This window comes from Coregonus clupeaformis, chromosome 33, assembly GCF_020615455.1.
Source record: "Coregonus clupeaformis isolate EN_2021a chromosome 33, ASM2061545v1, whole genome shotgun sequence".
NCBI classification, from domain to species: Eukaryota; Metazoa; Chordata; class Actinopteri; order Salmoniformes; family Salmonidae; genus Coregonus; species Coregonus clupeaformis.
The window spans coordinates 27,644,387-27,666,784 of NC_059224.1; the positions used below are offsets into that span (position 1 = coordinate 27,644,387).

The window sequence follows — 22,398 nt, forward strand, 5'->3', positions numbered from 1 at the left end:
TGTGTGAAAACTTACAGAAAACGTTTGACCTGTGTCATTGCCAACAAAGGGTATATAACAAAGTATTGAGAAACTTTTGTTATTGACCAAATACTTATTTTCCACCATAATTTGCAAATAAATTCATTAAAAATCCTACAATGTGATTTTCTGGAGAAAAAAATTCTCATTTTGTCTGTCATAGTTGACGTGTACCTATAATGAAAATTACAGGCCTCTCATCTTTTTAAGTGGGAGAACTTGCACAATTGGTGGCTGACTAAATACTTTTTTTCCCCCACTGTAGATCAGCTTTAATATTTCAGATAGATTGTAACTTCCATTAATGTAATTGTCTGCATCACTTCCAATCCCCCATATGTTTTTTTCCCTCACAAATATATATATACATATACAGTGGGGAGAACAAGTATTTGATACACTGCCGATTTTGCAGGTTTTCCTACTTACAAAGCATGTAGAGGTCTGTAATTTTTATCATAGGTATACTTCAACTGTGAGAGAGAATCTAAAACAAAAATCCAGAAAATCACATTGTATGATTTTTAAGTAATTAATTTGCATTTTATTGCATGACATAAGTATTTGATACATCAGAAAAGCAGAACTTAATATTTGGTACAGAAACCTTTGTTTGCAATTACAGAGATCATACGTTTCCTGTAGGTCTTGACCAGGTTTGCACACACTGCAGCAGGGATTTTGGCCCACTCCTCCATACAGACCTTCTCCAGATCCTTCAGGTTTCGGGGCTGTCGCTGGGCAATACGGACTTTCAGCTACCTCCAAAGATTTTCTATTGGGTTCAGGTCTGGAGACTGGCTAGGCCACTCCAGGACCTTGAGATGCTTCTTACAGAGCCAGTCCTTAGTTGCCCTGGCTGTGTGTTTCGGGTCGTTGTCATGCTGGAAGACCCAGCCACGACCCATCTTCAATGCTCTTACTGAGGGAAGGTGGTTGTTGGCCAAGATCTCGCGATACATGGCCCCATCCATCCTCCCCTCAATACGGTCCAGTCGTCCTGTCCCCTTTGCAGAAAAGTATCCCCAAAGAATGATGTTTCCACCTCCATGCTTCACGGTTGGGATGGTGTTCTTGGGGTTGTACTCATCCTTCTTTTTCCTCCAAACACGGCGAGTGGAGTTTAGACCAAAAAGCTCTATTTTTATCTCATCAGACCACATGACCTTCTCCCATTCCTCCTCTGGATCATCCAGATGGTCATTGGCAAACTTCAGACGGGCCTGGACTTGAGCAGGGGGACCTTGCGTGCGCTGCAGGATTTTAATCCATTACGGCGTAGTGTGTTACTAATGGTTTTCTTTGAGACTGTGGTCCCAGCTCTCTTCAGGTCATTGACCAGGTCCTGCCGTGTAGTTCTGGGCTGATCCCTCACCTTCCTCATGATCATTGATGCCCCACGAGGTGAGATCTTGCATGGAGCCCCAGACCGAGGGTGATTGACCGTCATCTTGAACTTCTTTCATTTTCTAATAATTGCGCCAACAGTTGTTGCCTTCTCACCAAGCTGCTTGCCTATTGTCCTGTAGCCCATCCCAGCCTTGTGCATGTCTACAATTTTATCCCTGATGTCCTTACACAGCTCTCTGGTCTTGGCCATTGTGGAGAGGTTGGAGTCTGTTTGATTGAGTGTGTGGACAGGTGTCTTTTATACAGGTAACGAGTTCAAACAGGTGCAGTTAATACAGGTAATGAGTGGAGAAGAGGAGGGCTTCTTAAAGAAAAACTAACAGGTGTGTGAGAGCCGGAATTCTTACTGGTTGGTGGGTGATCAAATACTTATGTCATGCAATAAAATGCAAATTAATTACTTAAAAATCATACAATGTGATTTTCTGGATTTTTGTTTTAGATTCCGTCTCTCACAGTTGAAGTGTACCTATGATAAAAATTACAGACATGTACATGCTTTGTAAGTAGGAAAACCTGCAAAATCGGCAGTGTATCAAATATTTGTTCTCCCCACTGTACATATACATATACATACATACATACATACATACATACAGTGAGGGAAAAAAGTATATGATCCCCTGCTGATTTTGTACATTTGCCCACTGACAAAGAAATGATCAGTCTATAATCTTAATGGTAGGTTTATTTGAACAGTGAGAGACAGAATAACAACAACAAAAATCCAGAAAAAACGCATGTCAAAAATGTTATAAATTGATTTACAATTTAATGAGGGAAATAAGTATTTGACCCCCTCTCAAATCAGAAAGATTTCTGGCTCCCAGGTGTCTTTTATACAGGTAACAAGCTGAGATTAGGAGCACACTCTTAAAGGGAGTGCTCCTAATCTCAGCTTGTTACCTGTATAAAAGACACCTGTCCACAGAAGCAATCAATCAATCAGATTCCAAACTCTCCACCATGGCCAAGACCAAAGAGCTCGCCAAGGATGTAAGGGACAAGATTGTAGACCTACACAAGGCTGGAATGGGCTACAAGACCATCGTCAAGCAGCTTGGTGAGAAGGTGACAACAGTTGGTGCGATTATTCGCAAATGGAAGAAACACAAAAGAACTGTCAATCTCCCTCAGTCTGGGGCTCCATGCAAGATCTCACCTCGTGGAGTTGCAATGATCATGAGAACGGTGAGGAATCAGCCCAGAACTACACGGGAGGATCTTGTCAATGATCTCAAGGCAGCTGGGACCATAGTCACCAAGAAAACAATTGGTAACACACTACGCCGTGAAGGACTGAAATCCTGCAGTGCCCGCAAGGTCCCCCTGCTCAAGAAAGCACATATACATGCCCGTCTGAAGTTTGCCAATGAACATCTGAATGATTCAGAGGAGAACTGGGTGAAAGTGTTGTGGTCAGATGAGACCAAAATCGAGCTCTTTGGCATCAACTCAACTCGCCGTGTTTGGAGGAGGAGGAATGCTGCCTATGACCCCAAGAACACCATCCCCACCGTCAAACATGGAGGTGGAAACATTATGCTTTGGGGGTGTTTTTCTGCTAAGGGGACAGGACAACTTCACCGCATCAAAGGGACGCTGGACGGGGCCATGTACCGTCAAATCTTGGGTGAGAACCTCCTTCCCTCAGCCAGGGCATTGAAAATGGGTCGTGGATGGGTATTCCAGCATGACAATGACCCAAAACACACGGCCAAGGCAACAAAGGAGTGGCTCAAGAAGAGGCACATTAAGGTCCTGGAGTGGCCTAGCCAGTCTCCAGACCTTAATCCCATAGAAAATCTGTGGAGGGAGCTGAAGGTTCGAGTTACCAAACGTCAGCCTCGAAACCTTAATGACTTGGAGAAGATCTGCAAAGAGGAGTGGGACAAAATCCCTCCTGAGATGTGTGAAAACCTGGTGGCCAACTACAAGAAACGTCTCACCTCTATGATTGCCAACAAGGGTTTTGCCACCAAGTACTAAGTCATGTTTTGCAGAGGGGTCAAATACTTATTTCCCTCATTAAAATGCAAATCAATTAATAACATTTTTGACATGCGTTTTTCTGGATTTTTTTGTCGTTATTCTGTCTCTCACTGTTCAAATAAACCTACCATTAAAATTATAGACTGATCATTTCTTTGTCAGTGGGCAAACGTACAAAATCAGCAGGGGATCAAATACTTTTTTTCCCCTCACTGTATATATACACACATACATCCACACACACACACACATCCTTTAAATTATATTTCCCGTCATTACTTTCCAACCCCACCACCCCTTTCCCCAATTGGAGTAAACAACAACGCTTAGGCCTCTACTTCCAGCCCATACATACTATATACATTTTATGGACACAAATTCTACAATAATTATATTTTGTTTGTTTTTACTCCTGAACTTCCTCCGATCATTTTCATGATGTCCATCTGGTTTGCTTCTATATGCAGACGTGACACTTGGCATTCAGGCCATAGTTCAATCTTGGTTTCATCAGACCAGAGAATCTTGTTTCCCATGGTCTGAGAGTCCTTTAGATGCCTTTTTGGCAAACTCCAAGCGGGCTGTCATGTGCCTTTTACTGAGGAGTGGCTTCGTCTGGCCACTCAAGAGTGCTGCAGAGATGGTTGTCCTTCTGGAAGGTCCCCCCCATCGCTACAGAGGAACCATTGGGTTCTTGGTCACCTCCCTGACCAAGGCCCTTCTCCCCCAATTGCTCAGTTTGGCCGGGCGGCCAGCTCTAGGAAGAGTCTTGGTGGTTCCAAACTTCTTCCATTTAAGAATGATGGAGGCCATTGTGTTCTTGGGGACCTTCAATGCTGGAGAAATTTTTTGGTACCCTTCCCCAGATCTGTGCCTCGACACAATCCTGTCTCTGAGCTGTACGGACAATTCCTTCAACGTCATGGCTTGGTTTTTGCTCTGACATACACTGTCAACTGTGGGACCTTAAATAGACAGGTGTGTGCCTTTCCAAATCATGTCCAATCAATTGAATTTACCACAGGTGAACGCCAATCAAGGTGTAGAAACATCTCAAGGATGATCAATAGAAACAGGATGCACAAGCTCAATTTCGGGTCTCATAGCAAAGGGTCTGAATACTTACGTAAATACATTTATTTATTATTTCAAAAAAACTTTTAAAAAACTGTTTTCGCTTTGTCATTATGGGTATTGTGTGTAGATTGATGAGGAATTGTTATTATTTAATACATTTTAGAATATGGCTGTAACGTAACAATGTGGAAAAAGGGAAGGGGTCTGAATACTTTCCGAATGCACTGCATACAAAAGGTATGTGGACACCACTTCAAATGAGTGGATTCGGCTATTTCAGCCACACCCGTTGCTGACAGATGTATAAAATCGAGCACATAGCCATGCAATCTCCATAGACAAACATTGGCAGTAGAACGGCCTTACTGAAGAGCTCAGTAACTTTCAACCTGGCACCATCATAGGATGCCACATTTCCAACAAGTCAGTTCGTCAAATGTCCGTCCTGCTAGAGCTGCCCCGGTCAACTGTGAGTGCTGTTATTGTGAAGTGGATACGTCTAGGAGCAACAACGGCTCAGCCGCGAAGTGGTAGGCCACACAAGCTCACTGAATGGGACCACCGAGTGGTGAAGCGCGTAGCGTGTAAAAATCGTCTGTCCTTGGTTGCCACAATCACTACCGAGTTCTAAACGCCTCTGTAAGCAATGTCAGCACTGTTTGTCGGGAACTTCATGAAATCGGTTTCCATGTCCGAGCAGGCGCACACAAGCCTAAGATTACCATGCGCAATGCCAAGCGTCGGCTGGAGTGATGAAATCCGCTTCACCATCTGGCAGTCCGACGGACCAATCTGGGTTTAGCGGATGCCAGAACACTACCTACCCCAATGCATAGTGCCAACTGTAAAGTTTGGTGGAGGAGGAATAATGGTCTGGGGTTGTTTTTCATGGTTCGGGCTAGGCCCCTTAGTTCCAGTGAAGGGAAATCTTAATGCTACAACATACAATTACATTCTAGACGATTCTGTGCTTCCAACTTTGTGGCAACAGTTTGGGGAAGGCCCTTTCCTTTTCCAGTATGACAATGCCCCCGTGCACAAAGCGAGGTCCATACAGAAATGGTTTGTCGAGATCGGTGTGGAAGAACTTGTTCTGGCCTGCACAGAGCCCTGATCTCAACCCCATCAAACACCTTTGGGATGAATTGGAACGCTTACTGTGAGCCAGGCCTAATCGCCCAACATCAGTACCCTACCTCACTAATGCTCTTGTGGCTGAATGGAAGCAAGTCTCCGCAGCAATGTTCCAACCTGTGGAGGCTCCTCAGAGGAGGAAGGGCAGGACCATCCTCAGTGAATTTCATAAAAATTGTAAAACATAATATTTATTTTTATTTTTAGATAAAACTATACTAAATGTGTCACCAAATAATTGATTAAAACACATTGTTTCGCAATGAAGGTCTACAGTAGCCTCAACAGTACTCTGTAGGGTAGCACCATGGTGTAGCCGGAGGACAGCTATTTTCCGTCCTCCTCTGGGTACATTGACTTCAATACAAAACCTAGGAGGCTCATGGTTCTCACCCCTTCCATAGACTTACACAATAATTATGACAACTTCCATCCTCCAACCTATCAGAGCTCTTGCAGCATGAACTCACATATTGTCCACCCAATCAAAGGATCAGAGAATGAATCTAGTACTGAAAGCATAAGCTACAGCTAGCTAGCACTGCAGTGCATAAAATGTGGTGTGTAGTTGTCTCAAAGAGAGAAAGACAATAGTTGAACAGTTTAACAAATTAATTTCTTCAAAAATGGAGAAGCAAGAGAGATAGTGAGAGAGAGATTTCTTTATTTTGTTTCCTTTTAGTTTCACTTACTTACTAGTAGTTAGCAAATGCAGCTAGCTAGTTTAGCCTACTCAAACAACCTGCTCAAACAGAGGGATGTTATGTTAGCTAGCTGGCTATGACTATCCAACACAACACTGGAACTCTTCCAAGTCAAGGTAAGCTTTGGTTTTACAAATGTATTAACTGCTAAAGTGCTTACTGACTATACACTGTAACGTTACTGCATGATTGCAGCGGGTTTACTAACGCGTTAGTTCTATTAGCTATGTTGACTATGACGTTACTTTAGCTAATATGGTGACAACTATGTAGGCTGTGTGTAGCGGTTATGATATGATTTGGCTTGGAAAGGTTTTTTCGCCTGGTCACATACAGCTGATGTTTTGTGCATTGAACTCCACAAACGAAGGGAAAAGGTGAGAGGAGGAGAGTGCATAGATGCGAGAAGGAATAAAACGTGGCAGCTATGCTAGTGAACTGTGTTTACGTATGAAAATGTATGCACTCACTAACTGTAAGTCGCTCTGGATAAGAGCGTCTGCTAAAATGACTAAAGTGTAAATCAGGGGTGTATTCATTCCACCGATTCTGTTGAAAAACGTTTCTTAAACGGAATGAAGCGGGGGAAAACATATCTGAATTTGTTCAATAGAAACTCTCGTTTGCAACTGTTGGACTAATGATTACACCCAAGATCACTTATATGCAGGTAAGAGTGTGCAAGGCAGTATTGAATGTGTCACTGTCACCTCAAATGTTTATCTCGACCTGTGTGCACCTACGTTATAAACTTTTATTCATAGGCTAGGTTGCAGAGTATGGGAGCGGAGCGTGCCCAATTTGACTGGAGCGTGGAGCGAGATTCCCAAAGTCTGGAGCGTCGGCCTTCTCGCCCGCTCCAATTTAGCTCCAGGAGAGCTCACTTCACGAGCTTAGGGCGTGCCCGCCCCAGCATGCATTTGTAGTCTACTTGTGTGCTGCTAATAGCCCCTTGCTTTAACTACTGTCATGGAGTTCGCTAAATATTTTCATAAAGAAACTGATAAAACACACAGGTGCTAAGTCAAGGTGACTTACAAAGATGAGAACCAAGACCAAGAGAGGGAGTGCGGTGATGTAGTGTCCACAATTAAAGAATCATTGTGGAATCTGAAAATACACTTATCCCAAAAGTATGGTGGTGTACTTACGCGCACATTCTAAAAGAAAGGAATGAGGTGGGTAGACAACTAAATGTGTCATTATAGAAAAGTATTTATAAACTAAAAATCAGATCTCTTAAACGTTTTGTTCATTTTCGTTCTATTATCTATACAATAGGCCATAATTGATTTTGGCCCAATATGCCTGGCATATTCCCACGTTCAAGGAACTTTCCGTTTTGATTGGGTTATTTTGCCTAAAAACCTTTAGGCCTACCTATAGAATTTTTTTTTTTTTTTAACTATGCATCTCTGCCCAGCCTGGCAAGCGTGGCCAAAAGGGTGTTTAGCATCCCCAGTGGCTCTGCAACTCCGCTGCTGGCCGGATCTCCAGGCACCACATGAGCCTGAAGCCACAGACAGGCCAAACTCGTGTTTCTAAAAATGTATTCAAAATACACTAATAAGTCATTTATCTTTTTATTTTTATTTTTATTTAACCAGGTAAGCCAGTTGAGAACAAGTTCTCATTTACAACTGCGACCTGGCCAAGATAAAGCAAAGCAGTGCGATAAAAACAACAACACAGAGTTACACATGGGGTAAAACAAAACAAAGTCAAAAATACACCAGAAAATCTATATACAGTGTGTGCAAATGTAGCAAGTTATGGAGGTAAGGCAATAAATGGGACATAGTGCTAAATAATTACAATTAGTATTAACACTGGAATGATAGATGTGCAAGAGATGATGTGCAAATAGAGATACTGGGGTGCAAATGAGCAAAATAAATAACAATATGGGGATGATGAAGTTGGGTGGGCTAATTTCAGATGGGCTGTGTACAGGTGCAGTGATCGGTAAGGTGCTCTGACAACTGATGCTTAAAGTTAGTGAGGGAGATAAGAGTCTCCAGCTTCAGAGATTTTTGCAATTCGTTCCAGTCATTGGCAGCAGAGAACTGGAAGGAATGGCGGCCAAAGGAGGTTTTGGCTTTGGGGATGACCAGTGAGATATACCTGCTGGAGGATCGGTAGGATAGTCAGTTTTACGAGGGCATGTTTGGCAGCATGAGTGAAGGAGGCTTTGTTGCGAAATAGGAAGCCGATTCTAGATTTCACTTTGGATTGGAGATGCTTAATGTGAGTCTGGAAGGAGAGTTTACAGTCTAACCAGACACCTAGATATTTGTAGTTGTCCACATACTCTAAGTCAGACCCGTCGAGAGTAGTGATTCTAGTCGGGTGGGCGGGTGCCAGCAGCGTTCGACTGAAGAGCATGCATTTAGTTTTACTAGCGCTTAAGAGCAGTTGGAGGCTACTGAAGGAGTGTTGTATGGCATTGAAGCTCGTTTGGAGGTTTGTTAACACAGTGTCCAATGAAGGGCCAGATGTATACAAAATGGTGTCGCCTGCGTAGAGGTGGATCTGAGAGTCACCAGCAGCAAGAGCGACATCATTGATATACACAGAGAAAAGAGTCGGCCCAAGAATTGAACCCTGTGGCACCCCCATAGAGACTGCCATAGGTCCAGACAACAGGCCCTCCGATTTGACACATTGAACTCTATCTGAGAAGTAGTTGGTGAACCAGGCAAGGCAGTCATTTGAGAAACCAAGGCTATTTAGTCTGCCAATAAGAATGCGGTGGTTGACAGAGTCGAAAGCTTTGGCCAGGTCGATGAAGACGGCTGCACAGTACTGTCTATTATCGATTGCGGTTATAATATCGTTTAGGACCTTGAGCGTGGCTGAGGTGCACCCATGACCAGCTCGGAAACCGGATTGCATAGCGGAGAAGGTACGGTGGGATTCGAAATGGTCGGTGATCTGTTTGTTATCTTGGCTTTCAAAAACGTTCGAAAGGCAGGGCAGGATGGATATAGGTCTGTAACAGTTTGGATCTAGAGTGTCACCCCCTTTGAAGAGGGGGATGACCACGGCAGCTTTCCTATCTCTGGGGATCTCAGACGTTACAAAAGAGAGGTTGAACAGGCTAGTAATAGGGGTTGCGACAATTTCGGCGGCTAGTTTTAGAAAGAAAGGGTCCAGATTGTCTAGCCCATATGATTTGTAGGGGTCCAGATTTTGCAGCTCTTTCAGAACATCAGCAGTCTGAATTTGTGTGAAGGAGATGCGGGGGGGGTCATTGGCAAGTTGCAGCGGAGGGTGCAGAGCTGGTGGCCGGGGTAGTGGTAGCCAGGTGGAAAGATTGGCCAGCCGTAGCAAAATGCTTGTTGAAATTCTCGATTATTGTAGATTTATCGGTGGTGATAGTGTTTCCTAGCCTCAGTGCAGTGGGCAGCTGGGAGGAGGTGCTCTTATTCTCCATGGACTTTACAGTGTCCCAAAACTTTTTGGAGTTAGTGCTACAGGATGCAAATTTCTTTTTGAAAAAGCTAGCCTTTGCTTTCCTAACTGCTTGTGTATATTGGTTCCTAACTTCCCTGAAAAGTTGCATATCGCGGGGGCTAATGCAGTACGCCACAGGATGTTTTTGTGCTGGTCAAGGGCAGTCAAGTCTGAGGAGAACCAGGGGCTATATCTGTTCTTAGTTCTGTATTTTTTGAACGGGGCGTGTTTATTTAAGATTGAGAGGACATTACTTTTAAAGAACAACCAGGCATCCTCTGCTGACGGAATGAGATCGATATCCATCCAGGATACCTGGGCCAGGTCAATTAGGAAGGCCTGCTCGCTAAAGTGTTTTAGGGAGCGTTTGACAGTGATGAGGGATGGTCGTTTGACCGCGGACCCGTTACGGACACAGGCAATAAGGCAGTGATCGCTGAGATCCTGGTTGAAGACAGCGGAGGTGTATTTAGAGGGTAAGTTAGTCAGGATGATATCTATGAGGGTGCCCATGTTTACGGATTTAGGGTTGTACCTGGTAGGTTCGTTGATAATTTGTGTGAGATTGAGGGCATCTAGTTTGGATTGTAGGATGGCCGGGGTGTTAAGCATATCCCAGTTTAGGTCACCAAGCAATATGAACTCTGAGGATAGATGGGGGGCAATCAATTCATATATGGTGTCCAGGGCACAGCTGGGGTCTGAGGGGGGTCTGTAGCAAGCGGCAACAGAGAGAGACTTAATTCTGGAAAGGTGGATTTTTAGAAGTAGAAGCTCAAACTGTTTGGGCACAGACCTGGATAGTATGATAGCCTGCAGAGCTCTATCTCTACAGTAGATTGCAACTCCACCCCCTTTGGCAGTTCTATCTAGATGGAAAATGTTGTAGTTGGGGATGGAAATTTCAGAATTTTCAGTGGCCTTCCTAAGCCAGGATTCAGACACTGCTAGAACATCAGGCTTGGCAGTGTGCTAACGCAGTGAATAACTCAAATTTAGGAAGGAGGCTTCTGATGTTAACGTGCAGAAAACCAAGGCTTTTACGGTTACAGAAGTCAACAAATGATAGCTCCTGGGGAGTAGGAGTGATACTGGGGGCTGCAGGGCCTGGGTTAGCCTCTACATCACCAGAGGAACAGAGGAGGACTAGAATAAGGATACGGCTAAAGGCTTTAAGAACTGGTCTTCTAGTGCGTTGGGTACAGAGAATAAAGGGGGCAGATTTCCAGGTGTTGTAGAAAAGATTCAGGGCATTATGTACAGACAAGAATATGAGTACAGTGGAGGTAAACCTAAGCGTTGGGTAACAATGAAAGAGATAGCATCACTGGAGGCACCGATTGAGCCGGTCTTGGCGTGTATAGGGGGTGGAACAAAGGAACTATTTGAGGCAGTTTGAGAGGGACTTGGGGTTCTACAGTGAAATTGTATAATAAGAACTAACTGGAACAGCAATAGGCAAGGCATATTGACATGGGAGAGAGGCACAAAGCAATCACAGGTGTTATTAGAGAGAGCTAAGACAACAACTGGTAATGGCGATAAAGTTTGGGCTGAAGCTAAACAGATAGACAGGACAGGGTACCGTGTAAAGGAACAGTCCAGCAGGCATCAGCTGTGCAGCTGAGTGATCATAAGGTCCAGTGAACAGCAATATGTTAGTCCGAGAGCAGTTCGAATTGGTGTTTACAGCACAGCGAGCAGGAAGCACGGTTGTTGTTTGCGTGTGCTAGCGGGCCGGGCTAGCAGATGGATCTTCGTGGTCGTCGCAACGGGAAGCCTGTTGAAACCACAGACAATTATGTCGGCGGATCAGTCGTGATGGATCGGCGGGGCTCCGTGTCGACACTAGGAGGTCCCGTCCGGTTGACAGAGAGGTAGATAGCTGGGAGATGTGCCTGACTCAAGGATAGCTCAAGGCTGATTAGCCAACAACAACGTCTATTTGGTTGCAGCTAGCTAGTTGCGATTATCCAGTGTTAAAGGTCCAGTGATTCAGTGATTCCGGCAGAAAATCCGATAGGTTCTGGGTCGATAACGCGCTGTGCAGACAGTGCAGACTGGCCGATAATAGTCCAGGATAGAGCTGGCTGGTAGGTAGTGCAGGCCACGGACAATGGTGAAAACGGTGGCTAGTAGCTAGTTAGCTGGCTACTCCCGTCCGGTAGACAGAGAGGTAGATAGCCGGGATATGGGCTTGCTCGAGGCTAACTGGTGCTTGCTTCGGGGGCAGTGGTGATTAGCCTACAGCAACATCCATTCGACCGGTTGCGGCTAGCTAGTTGCGATCCGGTGTTAAGGTCCAGTGATTCAGTTATTCCGGCAGAAAATCCGATGTTCTGGGTGAAAACTGCTAACGGTGGCTAATAGCAAGTAGCTAGTTAGCTAGTTGGCTAGTTTCAACTGGAGATTCTAGATAACAGGTGAGTAAATAATAGAATCCGTTCCACATTGAGTGAGGCGGGTTGCAGGAAAGTATATTTAGTAGAAGGATGAAAAGTGTGATAGGGAAATATATACGTAAAATACAAAAAAATACAAAAAAAACAGGCTATTTACACGGACACACAAGAGAACACGACCGCACTGCTCCGCCATCTTGGTACGATGTAGATTTAATTCTAAGTCACAGCCTATATGTGCAATTTATAGACTATAATTATTTAATACAACTAAATGTTGTTTAAATGCTGAGGGCTTTATGTCCCTACCAACCTACTGTGTCGCACTCGCAAATGCTTCACAATGTACTTCTTTGTAGGCTAGAGCCTTGTGGGAAAAAAAATCGTCCTACCTCATCTTAAACAGCTCCGACCGCCACTGGTTCCAACATCTAGTGGAAAGGCTTCCCAGAGGAGTGGAGGCTGTTATAGCAGCAAAGCGGGGACCAACTCCATATTAATGCCCATGATTTTGGAATGAGATGTTCGACGAGCAGGTGTCCACATACTTTTGGTCATGTAGTGTAAACGTTAGCTGGTGCTAACATTACACATCGACCTCCTGCGTGTCATGATGAGCAGTATAACTAACCAACTAACATATCTAATGTAATTCCCAAAGTCAACATTATTTTAGATATGTGTACGAATATAGCTACTATTAGAAGTTTAGACAATATTTACAGTAAAGCATTGCTGTCTGTGCTCGAGCTACCGTCCCATTTCATTCACTAGCGAGCTAACGTTAACCATTCTATGCATGGAAATTAGCCAGCGAGCTAGCTAAATTACACAACTACCACACATGGAAGCTGACAGGTAGCTACAATAAACAAGATAATTCAGTCGCAAATAAAACGTTGGCTGCTACGTTTTTGTTGTTAGAAATTACTGTACCTTCGTTTCAATGAAGACACATCCAACTTCAGAGCAGCAGCCGACAGCCGTGACCAAAGGATGGAGAAAAATCTAACTTCCTGCCACCTGCTGCATCGGGAATAGCACAATGTAGCACTTCCTCCCCTTAGAGAAATCATGGAAAATTAGGTGAGATTTTGCACTGAAAATAGTAGATAAAATGATGTGGTATTTCATGACATTTCAGATTAGAAACACATTTTTTGCGTTCAGATACAACTTCAGCACACAAAAAAAACGGAATGGCTTGTCTACACTAGAGGGGGACATTCTGTTTAGCAATTGCCATAATCTCCCTGCCTGGGACAACTAGGCCTATGTGTTTAGGGCGGTTTACTTGTTGCTCCCGGCCTGTTGCATTTAGGTATTTCGCATATGCCTATGGAAAATAATAATTATGTGTAGACAAATACACTGCTGTACATTCTATCATTTTCAATGAGGCCTACTAGTTATAGCAAACATATCTGCTTATGTCATAACGTGCCAGGCAGTGCTGGCTGGCTGGGCTGGCTGAGTGCAAGCCTAGACTACAGCAGACCAAGGAGAGATGATGGCTTTTTTAGTTAATCATTGATCGACTGAATCAGCCCCCTGTCCTCTGCAAATATGATAAATGAATACCTAGGCAATCACCAGTGTGACGTCGTTCTTAAACCACAGCACAGGTTTAATTGACTCTGGAAGGTAGTATCAGAGTAAGGTCCGGGGAGAGACTAGAGAACTGCACTTTACTTTTTCTATTACAAGAAAATACTTTTTATTCTCTTATTCCAAGAGAAAATGGCAAAGGAAAATGTTTGACCTTGCAGTATGGACAGTTTCCTTGTGGATTTTATTTGTGAGGATAGGATACTTCCCTCCAGAAGACAATGTGTACATTTTCTAACACATGCATTTACATTTTTAATTTAAACTATTTTGCATTTGTTTTCTTTTACTTTCTTTTACTTTTTCTTTTTCATTTAACATGCCTATGAAACGGAATACAGGAAGCCCGATCCAGGATGGACAATTTCTTCATGTTCATCCACCAACCATTACATCCTGCGATGCCTCTGAGGAGCTCAAGCACACCACTTTTTCTAACGAGAAATTACGCTGTGATTTCAATGGACATTCACTCTCAAAGTTTGACGAGGGAGGTGATTTGGGAATTAAATCAGGTGAGGAATAATGTCGGATTAATAGACCTACACATAGGCTGAGAGGTTCCCTCTTCCCCCAAGAGTCATACAATTATAACCTCCAAAACAAGAGCCCTAATTGTTGATGTCAACTATTACAGTTTGTGCTCCATTCAATTGTAGGCTATTTTTTATTGAAATATGCCTGCACCAAAATATACTTATTTCATTGTTTGTTGGGTAGGCTAGAATAAAATAATGTTTACCACATGAAAACAATCTACTCAATCTGACCCAGTTGACCAAAAATAACATTTTCTCTGTTCTGTTCACTTTGATGAGTCTTGAAAATCCTGTCTAGGGAGTACTTATTTCTAATTGTATGGTTCATTTAGCCACCTACCCATCTGGAAACGTGTCATGGCCCTGAACTACTCAAATAGATATTTCACCTCATTACTGTTTTCTCCCCCAAAACCCTGTCAGACGCAGATGACGGCAATGAGACCCCATCTTCTGAGGAGGACCAGGACCTCCTTGAGTATTCCAAACATTTGGCTTTCAACCAGACGACCACAAGGAAAAGCATCACTCAGATAATCAAGGACAAGAAGAAACAGACTCAGTTGACTCTTCAATGGTAGTGTTCCAAAGTCACAACCTATATAAATCTATAATATGGCTTGTGTTGTGATGCACTTGTATAATAACAAGCCTTCTTACAAATGTTAATGTTTCTTTTCTTGTTGGTGATTGATTTTACATGGATTTCTGTGACTGCTTGTTCCCTAGGCTGGAGGAAAACTACATTGTTTGTGAAGGGGTTTGTCTGCCACGTTGTATCCTGTACGCTCACTACCTAGACTTCTGCAGGAAGGAGAAACTGGATCCAGCCTGTGCTGCTACATTTGGCAAGGTGAGATGAGTAATGTCTGTAGTTGAGGTGGTGGGCTGAAGTCTGGATGGGTCGTAGTTTGTGGAAGATGTAAGTAAGTACAACATAGTAATAATGGTGGTGTAAAAATGGTATTATGTTTTTTGTATCGTTCTCTGTGCATATTAGACAATTCGGCAGAAATTTCCACTTCTTACAACAAGAAGACTTGGGACCCGAGGTCATTCAAAGTAAGATATAGTGGGAAATATTATTTTCAAACAGATGATCTGATCTGTCTCAATATAAAATGTTACATTTTGTTGATATTTGACAGATATCATTATTACGGGATTGGCATCAAAGAGAGCAGTGCCTATTATAACTTGGTGTACTCAGGAAAAGGCTTGACGAGGTAAGATCATTTACAGGTTTTGCTCTGTAGCGTTATTGTGATCAATCTGTAATGTTCTTTATAGAAAGTGATCAGCCAGTTCCTAGGCTAGTTACTCAACCATAAATACAATGTTTGTAAATTTGTGATAGTATGGGATTTAATGTCAATCTGATGTATTATTTGATTGTAGATTTTCAGGGAGCAAACTAAAGAATGAGGTAAGATTTTTATGAATAAACAGTATCTAGCAAATACATAAATGACAAAGAACATATGATTTAATTGTTTTCATTTTTATGTAAAATATTACAGACATGAATCATGTTTTCTAATACATTCAAACTGTAGTCAAGACTACAAGGTCAAAATATTAATACAGTTTGGTATTCCTCTATTTAATAGGGAGGGTTCACTCGGAAATACTCCCTCAGTTCCAAAACAGGAACATTGCTTCCAGAATTCCCAAGTCCACAGCATCTAGTGCTTCAAGGTTTCGTCTCTAAAGAAAAGGTTTGTTGTATTATTTTAATCAGTACTTCAACTTTCTTTGCCATCAAGATTTGCTGATTACATACAGTAGAGTATCCTCTGTGAAAACACCTGTAACTATTATTAATGATCTTTGCATTATGTCCAATAGGTGGACACGCTCATCGTGATGTACAAAACACATTGTCAGTGCATCCTGGACAATGCCATCAATGTCAACTTTGAAGAGGTATTCTATACCAAATCCAGACATAAGATGTTGTAGCCTCTTTTGACAAATTGTCCCCTGACTCTCTATTAACTATGTTTCAGATACAGAATTTCCTGCTGCATTTCTGGCAAGGAATGCCCGACCACCTCTTACCCCTGCTGGAGAACCCCATTATCGTGGACATCTTCTGTGTGTGTGACTCTATACTCTATAAGGTGGGTGTCTTTCCAGAATCATAGAGCAGCATCCTTAGTTGTTGGAGGACTCCTACCTCAACTGGACAGGTTGTACTATCCATTTGGGGTTTTTCAGGTTCTGACAGATGTCCTGATCCCTGCTACGATGCAGGAGATGCCTGAAAGGTAGAGTATTTTTATCTTTCATCATTTGTATTTTTCTCATCTAAACACCAGATTTGCAGTAAGGTTTATACTGTATGAAATTAACATTAATAAGATACCGCCGTCTCTCCAGGTGACGTATTGTTGTGTATAAAGATAATCCTGTTCGCAGTCTCCTGGCTGACATCCGTAACTTTGCCAAGCACTGGGAACACTGGATGGTGTCTTCTCTGGAAAACCTCCCAGAATGCCTCTCAGAGAAGAAGCTCCAGATCGCACGCAGATTTGTGTCCTCTCTAAAGCGTCAGACCTCCTTCTTACACCTTGCCCAGGTAAAGCACTGATTACAGCACGGGAGGAATATAAATATAATTGTGTTAACTTTACAACAACATACAGTGAGGGAAAAAAGTATTTGATCCCCTGCTGATTTTGTACGTTTGCCCACTGACAAATAAATTATCAGTCTATAATTTTAATGGTAGGTTTATTTGAACAGTGAGAGACAAAAAAATAAAAATCCAGAAAAACGCATGTCAAAAATGTTATAAATTGATTTGCATTTTAATGAGGGAAATAAGTATTTGACCCCCTCTTAATCAGAAAGATTTCTGGCTCCCAGGTGTCTTTTATACAGGTAACACGCTGAGATTAGGAGCACACTCTTAAAGGAGTGCTCCTAATCTCAGCTTGTTACCTGTATAAAAGACACCTGTCCACAGAAGCAATCAATCAATCAGATTCCAAACTCTCCACCATGGCCAAGACCAAAGAGCTCGCCAAGGATGTCAGGGACAAGATTGTAGACCTACACAAGGCTGGAATGGGCTACAAGACCATCGCCAAGCAGCTTGGTGAGAAGGTGACAACAGTTGGTGCGATTATTCGCAAATGGAAGAAACACAAAATAATGTCAATCTCCCTCGGCCTGGGGCTCCATGCAAGATCTCACCTCGTGGAGTTGCAATGATCATGAGAACGGTGAGGAATCAGCCCAGAACTACACGGGAGGATCTTGTCAATGATCTCAAGGCAGCTGTGACCATAGTCACCAAGAAAACAATTGGTAACACACTACGCCATGAAGGACTGAAATCCTGCAGCGCTCGCAAGGTCCCCCTGCTCAAGAAAGCACATATACATGCCCGTCTGAAGTTTGCCATTGAACATCTGAATGATTCAGAGGAGAACTGGGTGAAAGTGTTGTGGTCAGATGAGACCAACATGGAGCTCTTTGGCATCAACTCAACTCGCCATGTTTGGAGGAGGAGGAATGCTGCCTATGACCCCAAGAACACCATCCCCACCGTCAAACATGGAGGTGGAAACATTATGCTTTGGGGGTGTTTTTCTGCTAAGGGGACAGGACAACTTCACCGCATCAAAGGGACGCTGGACGGGGCCATGTACCGTCAAATCTTGGGTGAGAACCTCCTTCCCTCAGCCAGGGCATTGAAAATGGGTCGTGGATGGGTATTCCAGCATGACAATGATCCAAAACACACGGGCAAGGCAACAAAGGAGTGGCTCAAGAAGAGGCACATTAAGGTCCTGGAGTGGCCTAGCCAGTCTCCAGACCTTAATCCCATAGAAAATCTGTGGAGGGAGCTGAAGGTTCGAGTTACCAAACGTCAGCCTCGAAACCTTAATGACTTGGAGAAGATCTGCAAAGCGGAGTGGGACAAAATCCCTCCTGAGATGTGTGAAAACCTGGTGGCCAACTACAAGAAACGTCTCACCTCTATGATTGCCAACAAGGGTTTTGCCACCAAGTACTAAGTCATGTTTTGCAGAGGGGTCAAATACTTATTTCCCTCATTAAAATGCAAATCAATTTATAACATTTTTGACATGCATTTTTCTGGATTTTTTTGTTGTTATTCTGTCTCTCACTGTTCAAATAAACCTACCATTAACATTATAGACTTATCATTTCTTTTTCAGTGGGCAAACGTACAAAATCAGCAGGGAATCAAATACTTTTTTCCCTCACTGTATTTAAAAGTATATAAAGTATATCTATATAGCATATCTTATTATGACTCTAAGAAATTGAAATTGCATATATAAACTGAAAGTCCTAGGGCTTGATTCAATCTGTAGCACTGAATATCAGCGTTACAGCGTGATTGAAATTTTAAGGCAATGTTTCCGCGTTTGCGGAGACTGCAATTACGGTAAACGCTGCATATGTCGACTCATTCTGAAATTACCTTTAAATTTCAAGCGCGCTAAACCGCTGAAATTCGACGATACAGATTGAATCCAACCCCTAATTTAGTTTTTTTTTGTCAATTTCTTTTCTTACAACAGATTGCAAGACCAGCTTTGTTTGACCAGAATGTGGTGGACTCCATGGTGGTGGATATAGATAAAGTGGATTTGAACAGCATAGGGTCACAAGCCCTTCTCGCCATCTCAAGTGGTGACCAAGACTCTGACCTCTACTCTGAATGTGAGTAGAACATTTCCATTGTACATGGCAAACACTGCCAGGTTAATTCCTGTAAACAATTCATTTTCTTTCTCGCCATGTTTGCTAGATGACTCAATAACAGTGTTCCAAGAGCTGAAAGACCTACTGAAGAAGAATGCCACTGTGGAATCCTTTATCGAGTGGCTGGACACTGTTGTGGAGCAGAAGGTCATTAAGGTACGTTGTCCCCATTTCAAATCTAAGATTAGGGTTGTCAGATTGGATGTTGACATCTAATCTGTTTCTTTCTCTCTCCAGCCCGGGAAGCAGAACGGACGGTCCATAAAGAAGAGAGCTCAGGACTTCCTCCTCAAGTGGAGTTTCTTTGGAGCACGCGTTATGCACAACCTCACGTTGAACAACGCCACCAGTTTTTGTAAGAATTTACTACATCCCTCTAACAGTTCCTCTGGTAGCCTGTAAATCCATGTAACAACTAGAACATGGAGGAAATGCTGTAAACTACTCTATTTGTATTTAATTTAACCTTTTAGTTAAATTCAGACTGCCATTACTACTGAGTCACTACGTCAGACGCAAACACATAGATCTTTTCGGCTGGCTCTGAACAGAATGCTACAATGAGCCATAAATTATAATGGCCTGGCACCAGGTAAAGAAATTATTATCTCTCGGTCGCGTGAACTGTGTTTGAAGACAGACCTCTCCCATGCACCTTCCTCACCCCCATTTGACGGCTCTATCACCAAACTCAAGTCAAATAGATTGGGGGACAATCACATGACCCTACAAGTCAAACAGTAGGCCTGGTGAGATGAAAGGTGAAAGCAGATCTCTGGGGCTGGTCAGGTCAAACCCTCAGCACCTGCAAATTGGTGCACAGAATAGCTTTTGGAGCCTTGTCACAGTTTGTAAGGTGAAGGCTGTTAGAGATTGGCTGAAGATTATGTCATGATAGTGACAATGAAACTAGATTTGATTTCTGGTGGGGAACTAGGACAGTAAGAGATGTGTTTTTTTGTCCCAGGTTCGTTCCATCTAATCCGCATGCTGCTGGATGAGTATATCCTACTGGCTATTGAGACACAATTCAACAACGACAAAGAACAAGACCTCCAGAATCTCCTAGATAAATACATGGGAAATGCAGGCAAGCAATTATATAACATACATAGACTATCTAATTATACGTACAACTCTGATTGTTCTTTTTCATTATTAAGTTGTTATTGAATTTCAAATTAAGACTATCAGTTTTTATGGAGCAGTATGGAGAAATGGTGGAGGATGTAGGATCATTGAGATGCATTGTTATGATTATTTTCAGATGCCAGCAAGGCGGCATTCAATGCCTCCCCCAGCTCTTGTTTCCTGGCCAACCGTAACAAGCCCAGCGCGGTGTCCGGTGATCTGTCTGTGAAGAATGAGTCCCTCTCAGAACACGCATACATGACCCTGTCAGCCAATCATCAGCATGCGCTGGGAGCAAACATGGCCATCTACCAGGGCTCTGAAACCGATGGATTCTCCCTATCAGGTAAAAATATGTTTTTTAGGGTGACATGACTCCTTTTCTTACTTGTTCCTGAATTTAATTTGCCCCATTGTATGTTAGCTTTATTCATACTTTCATAGGTTTAACATAAAACTGCTTATTCGTAGTAAAGGTTCCTATTGTGTTGTCTAAAATCTTGGTCACTTATCTCTGTGCCCCCAGGACAAATAGACTTTTCCCAAAACAGTGGCCCTCTGATGACCCCTCCCATCTCCCCAGCCATGGTGAACAGGGGCAGTGTCATCAACCAGGGCCCCATGGCCATCAGACCCCAGAGCACCTGCACCACCATCCAGCCCCACATCTCCTGCCAAGCCTTCCCAAACACCATGTACCAGAGCCTCCCTCCCAGCAGCCCCAGCTACTACCCCATCACCTCCAACTACCAGGATGTGTTCAGGCCCCAGACACACGCCCAGGCCCCGGCCTACCACACCCACTCCGACAGCAGCCACTACCCATCCTTCAGTGAGCAGCACCTGGCCAAAGATTACTTCAACAGCAGCTGTGCAGTGTCCCCCTACAGCTCCAGACACTCCTCCAATTACAGCACAGCCCCTGATCCTGGGATGGAGACTCAGGGAGTTGAGCTACTGGACTCTGGAGGATACAACTTTGTTGGGAGTGGGTTAAACAGTAGTGGCTGTCAGGAGTCTGCCTACTCAGCAGCAGGACACAATGGTATGGATGACTACACCTATGTTTTCTCCATTGAATTATCAGAAAATGGGCCCTGAGTTTTTCTAGACCACGTGGCCTCACTAGTCAGTTTATCCTGGTTAGATCACATGGTCACATCACCTGGTCAGAAATAATTTAGGGCCCTAACAATAAGTATTATCGTAAATAAAAAGATGAATGCGTATTCTACTAATAGAGGAACCTCTCTGTTTTTCAGGGTACTATGGAAATAGTGGCTACCTGGATAGCCAGAGGCTGGGTTCCATGATAAACCAGCATGTGTCAGTTATCAGCAGTGTGAGCAGTATTCGCTCAGTCTCAGCGTATGGTGAAGTACACGACCCCCTCAACATCCTGGATGACACGGGCAGAAAGACGGTTGGGCCTTACTACACTGAGTCTGACTCACTGGGCTCGTGCACACCTGGAGGTCAGTGACAAATGATGGATTGATAGGGAACTCCAATGTTCCACTACCAATGTGTAGCAATGGCCTGGGTGAAACAATGAATGCAAGACAAGAATGGTTGTAGTAAATGACAGAAAATGTTTTGTTTTTTTGAAGATATTATTTTGTGGTTTTGTCTCTGCTGTAGCTCCTCCCCTCCCCTCCTCGGTCTCCGCACCCTGCATGTACGGAGGTCCTGCCCAGTTCCACTCCCAGGATGCACTGCTTCCTCACCGGGCACCATCTGCGGTACAGGACATGATGTCATCGCTGCCTCCCATCAACACTGTGTTCATGGGGTCTAGTGGAGGAGGAACGTGTGCCGTGACCTTCCCTCCAACCACCAACACTCCTCAAGGTCCTCCCACACCACTCAGTCACTGTAAGCAGTGACTCAGAACACAGACAGAAATATGCTCAGTGTATCTCTCTTATGTAGCCTTAGTGTTGGGGAAGCTACTCTGAAAATATAGTTTACCAAGCTACCAATTACTTCACACTGGAAGAAGTTAAGCTACACTAAAACTACCCTTAAGAAAACTATAGTTTTAAATACTTAACTAAAGTTACTTTCAAAAAGTAGTTCACTACATCCAAACTACTTTGTGATAAATAATCTTATCTAAATCTGAAATATCATAAACTATAAATTGCTAGAACAGATCACTCTGGAGTCAGATTTTAA

At 43.3% G+C, this 22,398-nt stretch overlaps 1 protein-coding gene across 1 annotated transcript; it reads left to right on the forward strand.

Annotated features, from left to right (window-relative positions):
- Nucleotides 1-14,123: 14,123 nt before the first annotated feature.
- On the forward strand, nucleotides 14,124-22,106 carry rfx6 (regulatory factor X, 6). Its single transcript, XM_045210048.1, has 19 exons — nucleotides 14,124-14,319; nucleotides 14,767-14,920; nucleotides 15,073-15,196; nucleotides 15,344-15,405; nucleotides 15,492-15,569; nucleotides 15,742-15,769; nucleotides 15,954-16,061; nucleotides 16,192-16,269; nucleotides 16,353-16,466; nucleotides 16,564-16,613; nucleotides 16,765-16,924; nucleotides 18,906-19,047; nucleotides 19,136-19,245; nucleotides 19,327-19,444; nucleotides 20,057-20,179; nucleotides 20,357-20,566; nucleotides 20,747-21,265; nucleotides 21,483-21,695; nucleotides 21,847-22,106. The coding sequence occupies exons 1-19, from the start codon at nucleotides 14,124-14,126 to the stop codon at nucleotides 22,104-22,106; spliced, it is 2,847 nt and encodes a 948-aa protein (XP_045065983.1).
- The last annotated feature ends 292 nt before the right edge of the window (nucleotides 22,107-22,398 follow it).

Bases quoted from the DNA above. Each gene is read 5' to 3' on its own strand.
- rfx6 (XM_045210048.1), top strand. From the start codon at position 14,124: ATGCCTATGAAACGGAATACAGGAAGCCCGATCCAGGATGGACAATTT. The intron at 16,467-16,563 runs GTGGGTGTCTTT...GGGGTTTTTCAG, and splicing joins GTGACTCTATACTCTATAAG to GTTCTGACAGATGTCCTGAT. The intron at 16,614-16,764 runs GTAGAGTATTTT...TCCTGTTCGCAG, and splicing joins ATGCAGGAGATGCCTGAAAG to TCTCCTGGCTGACATCCGTA.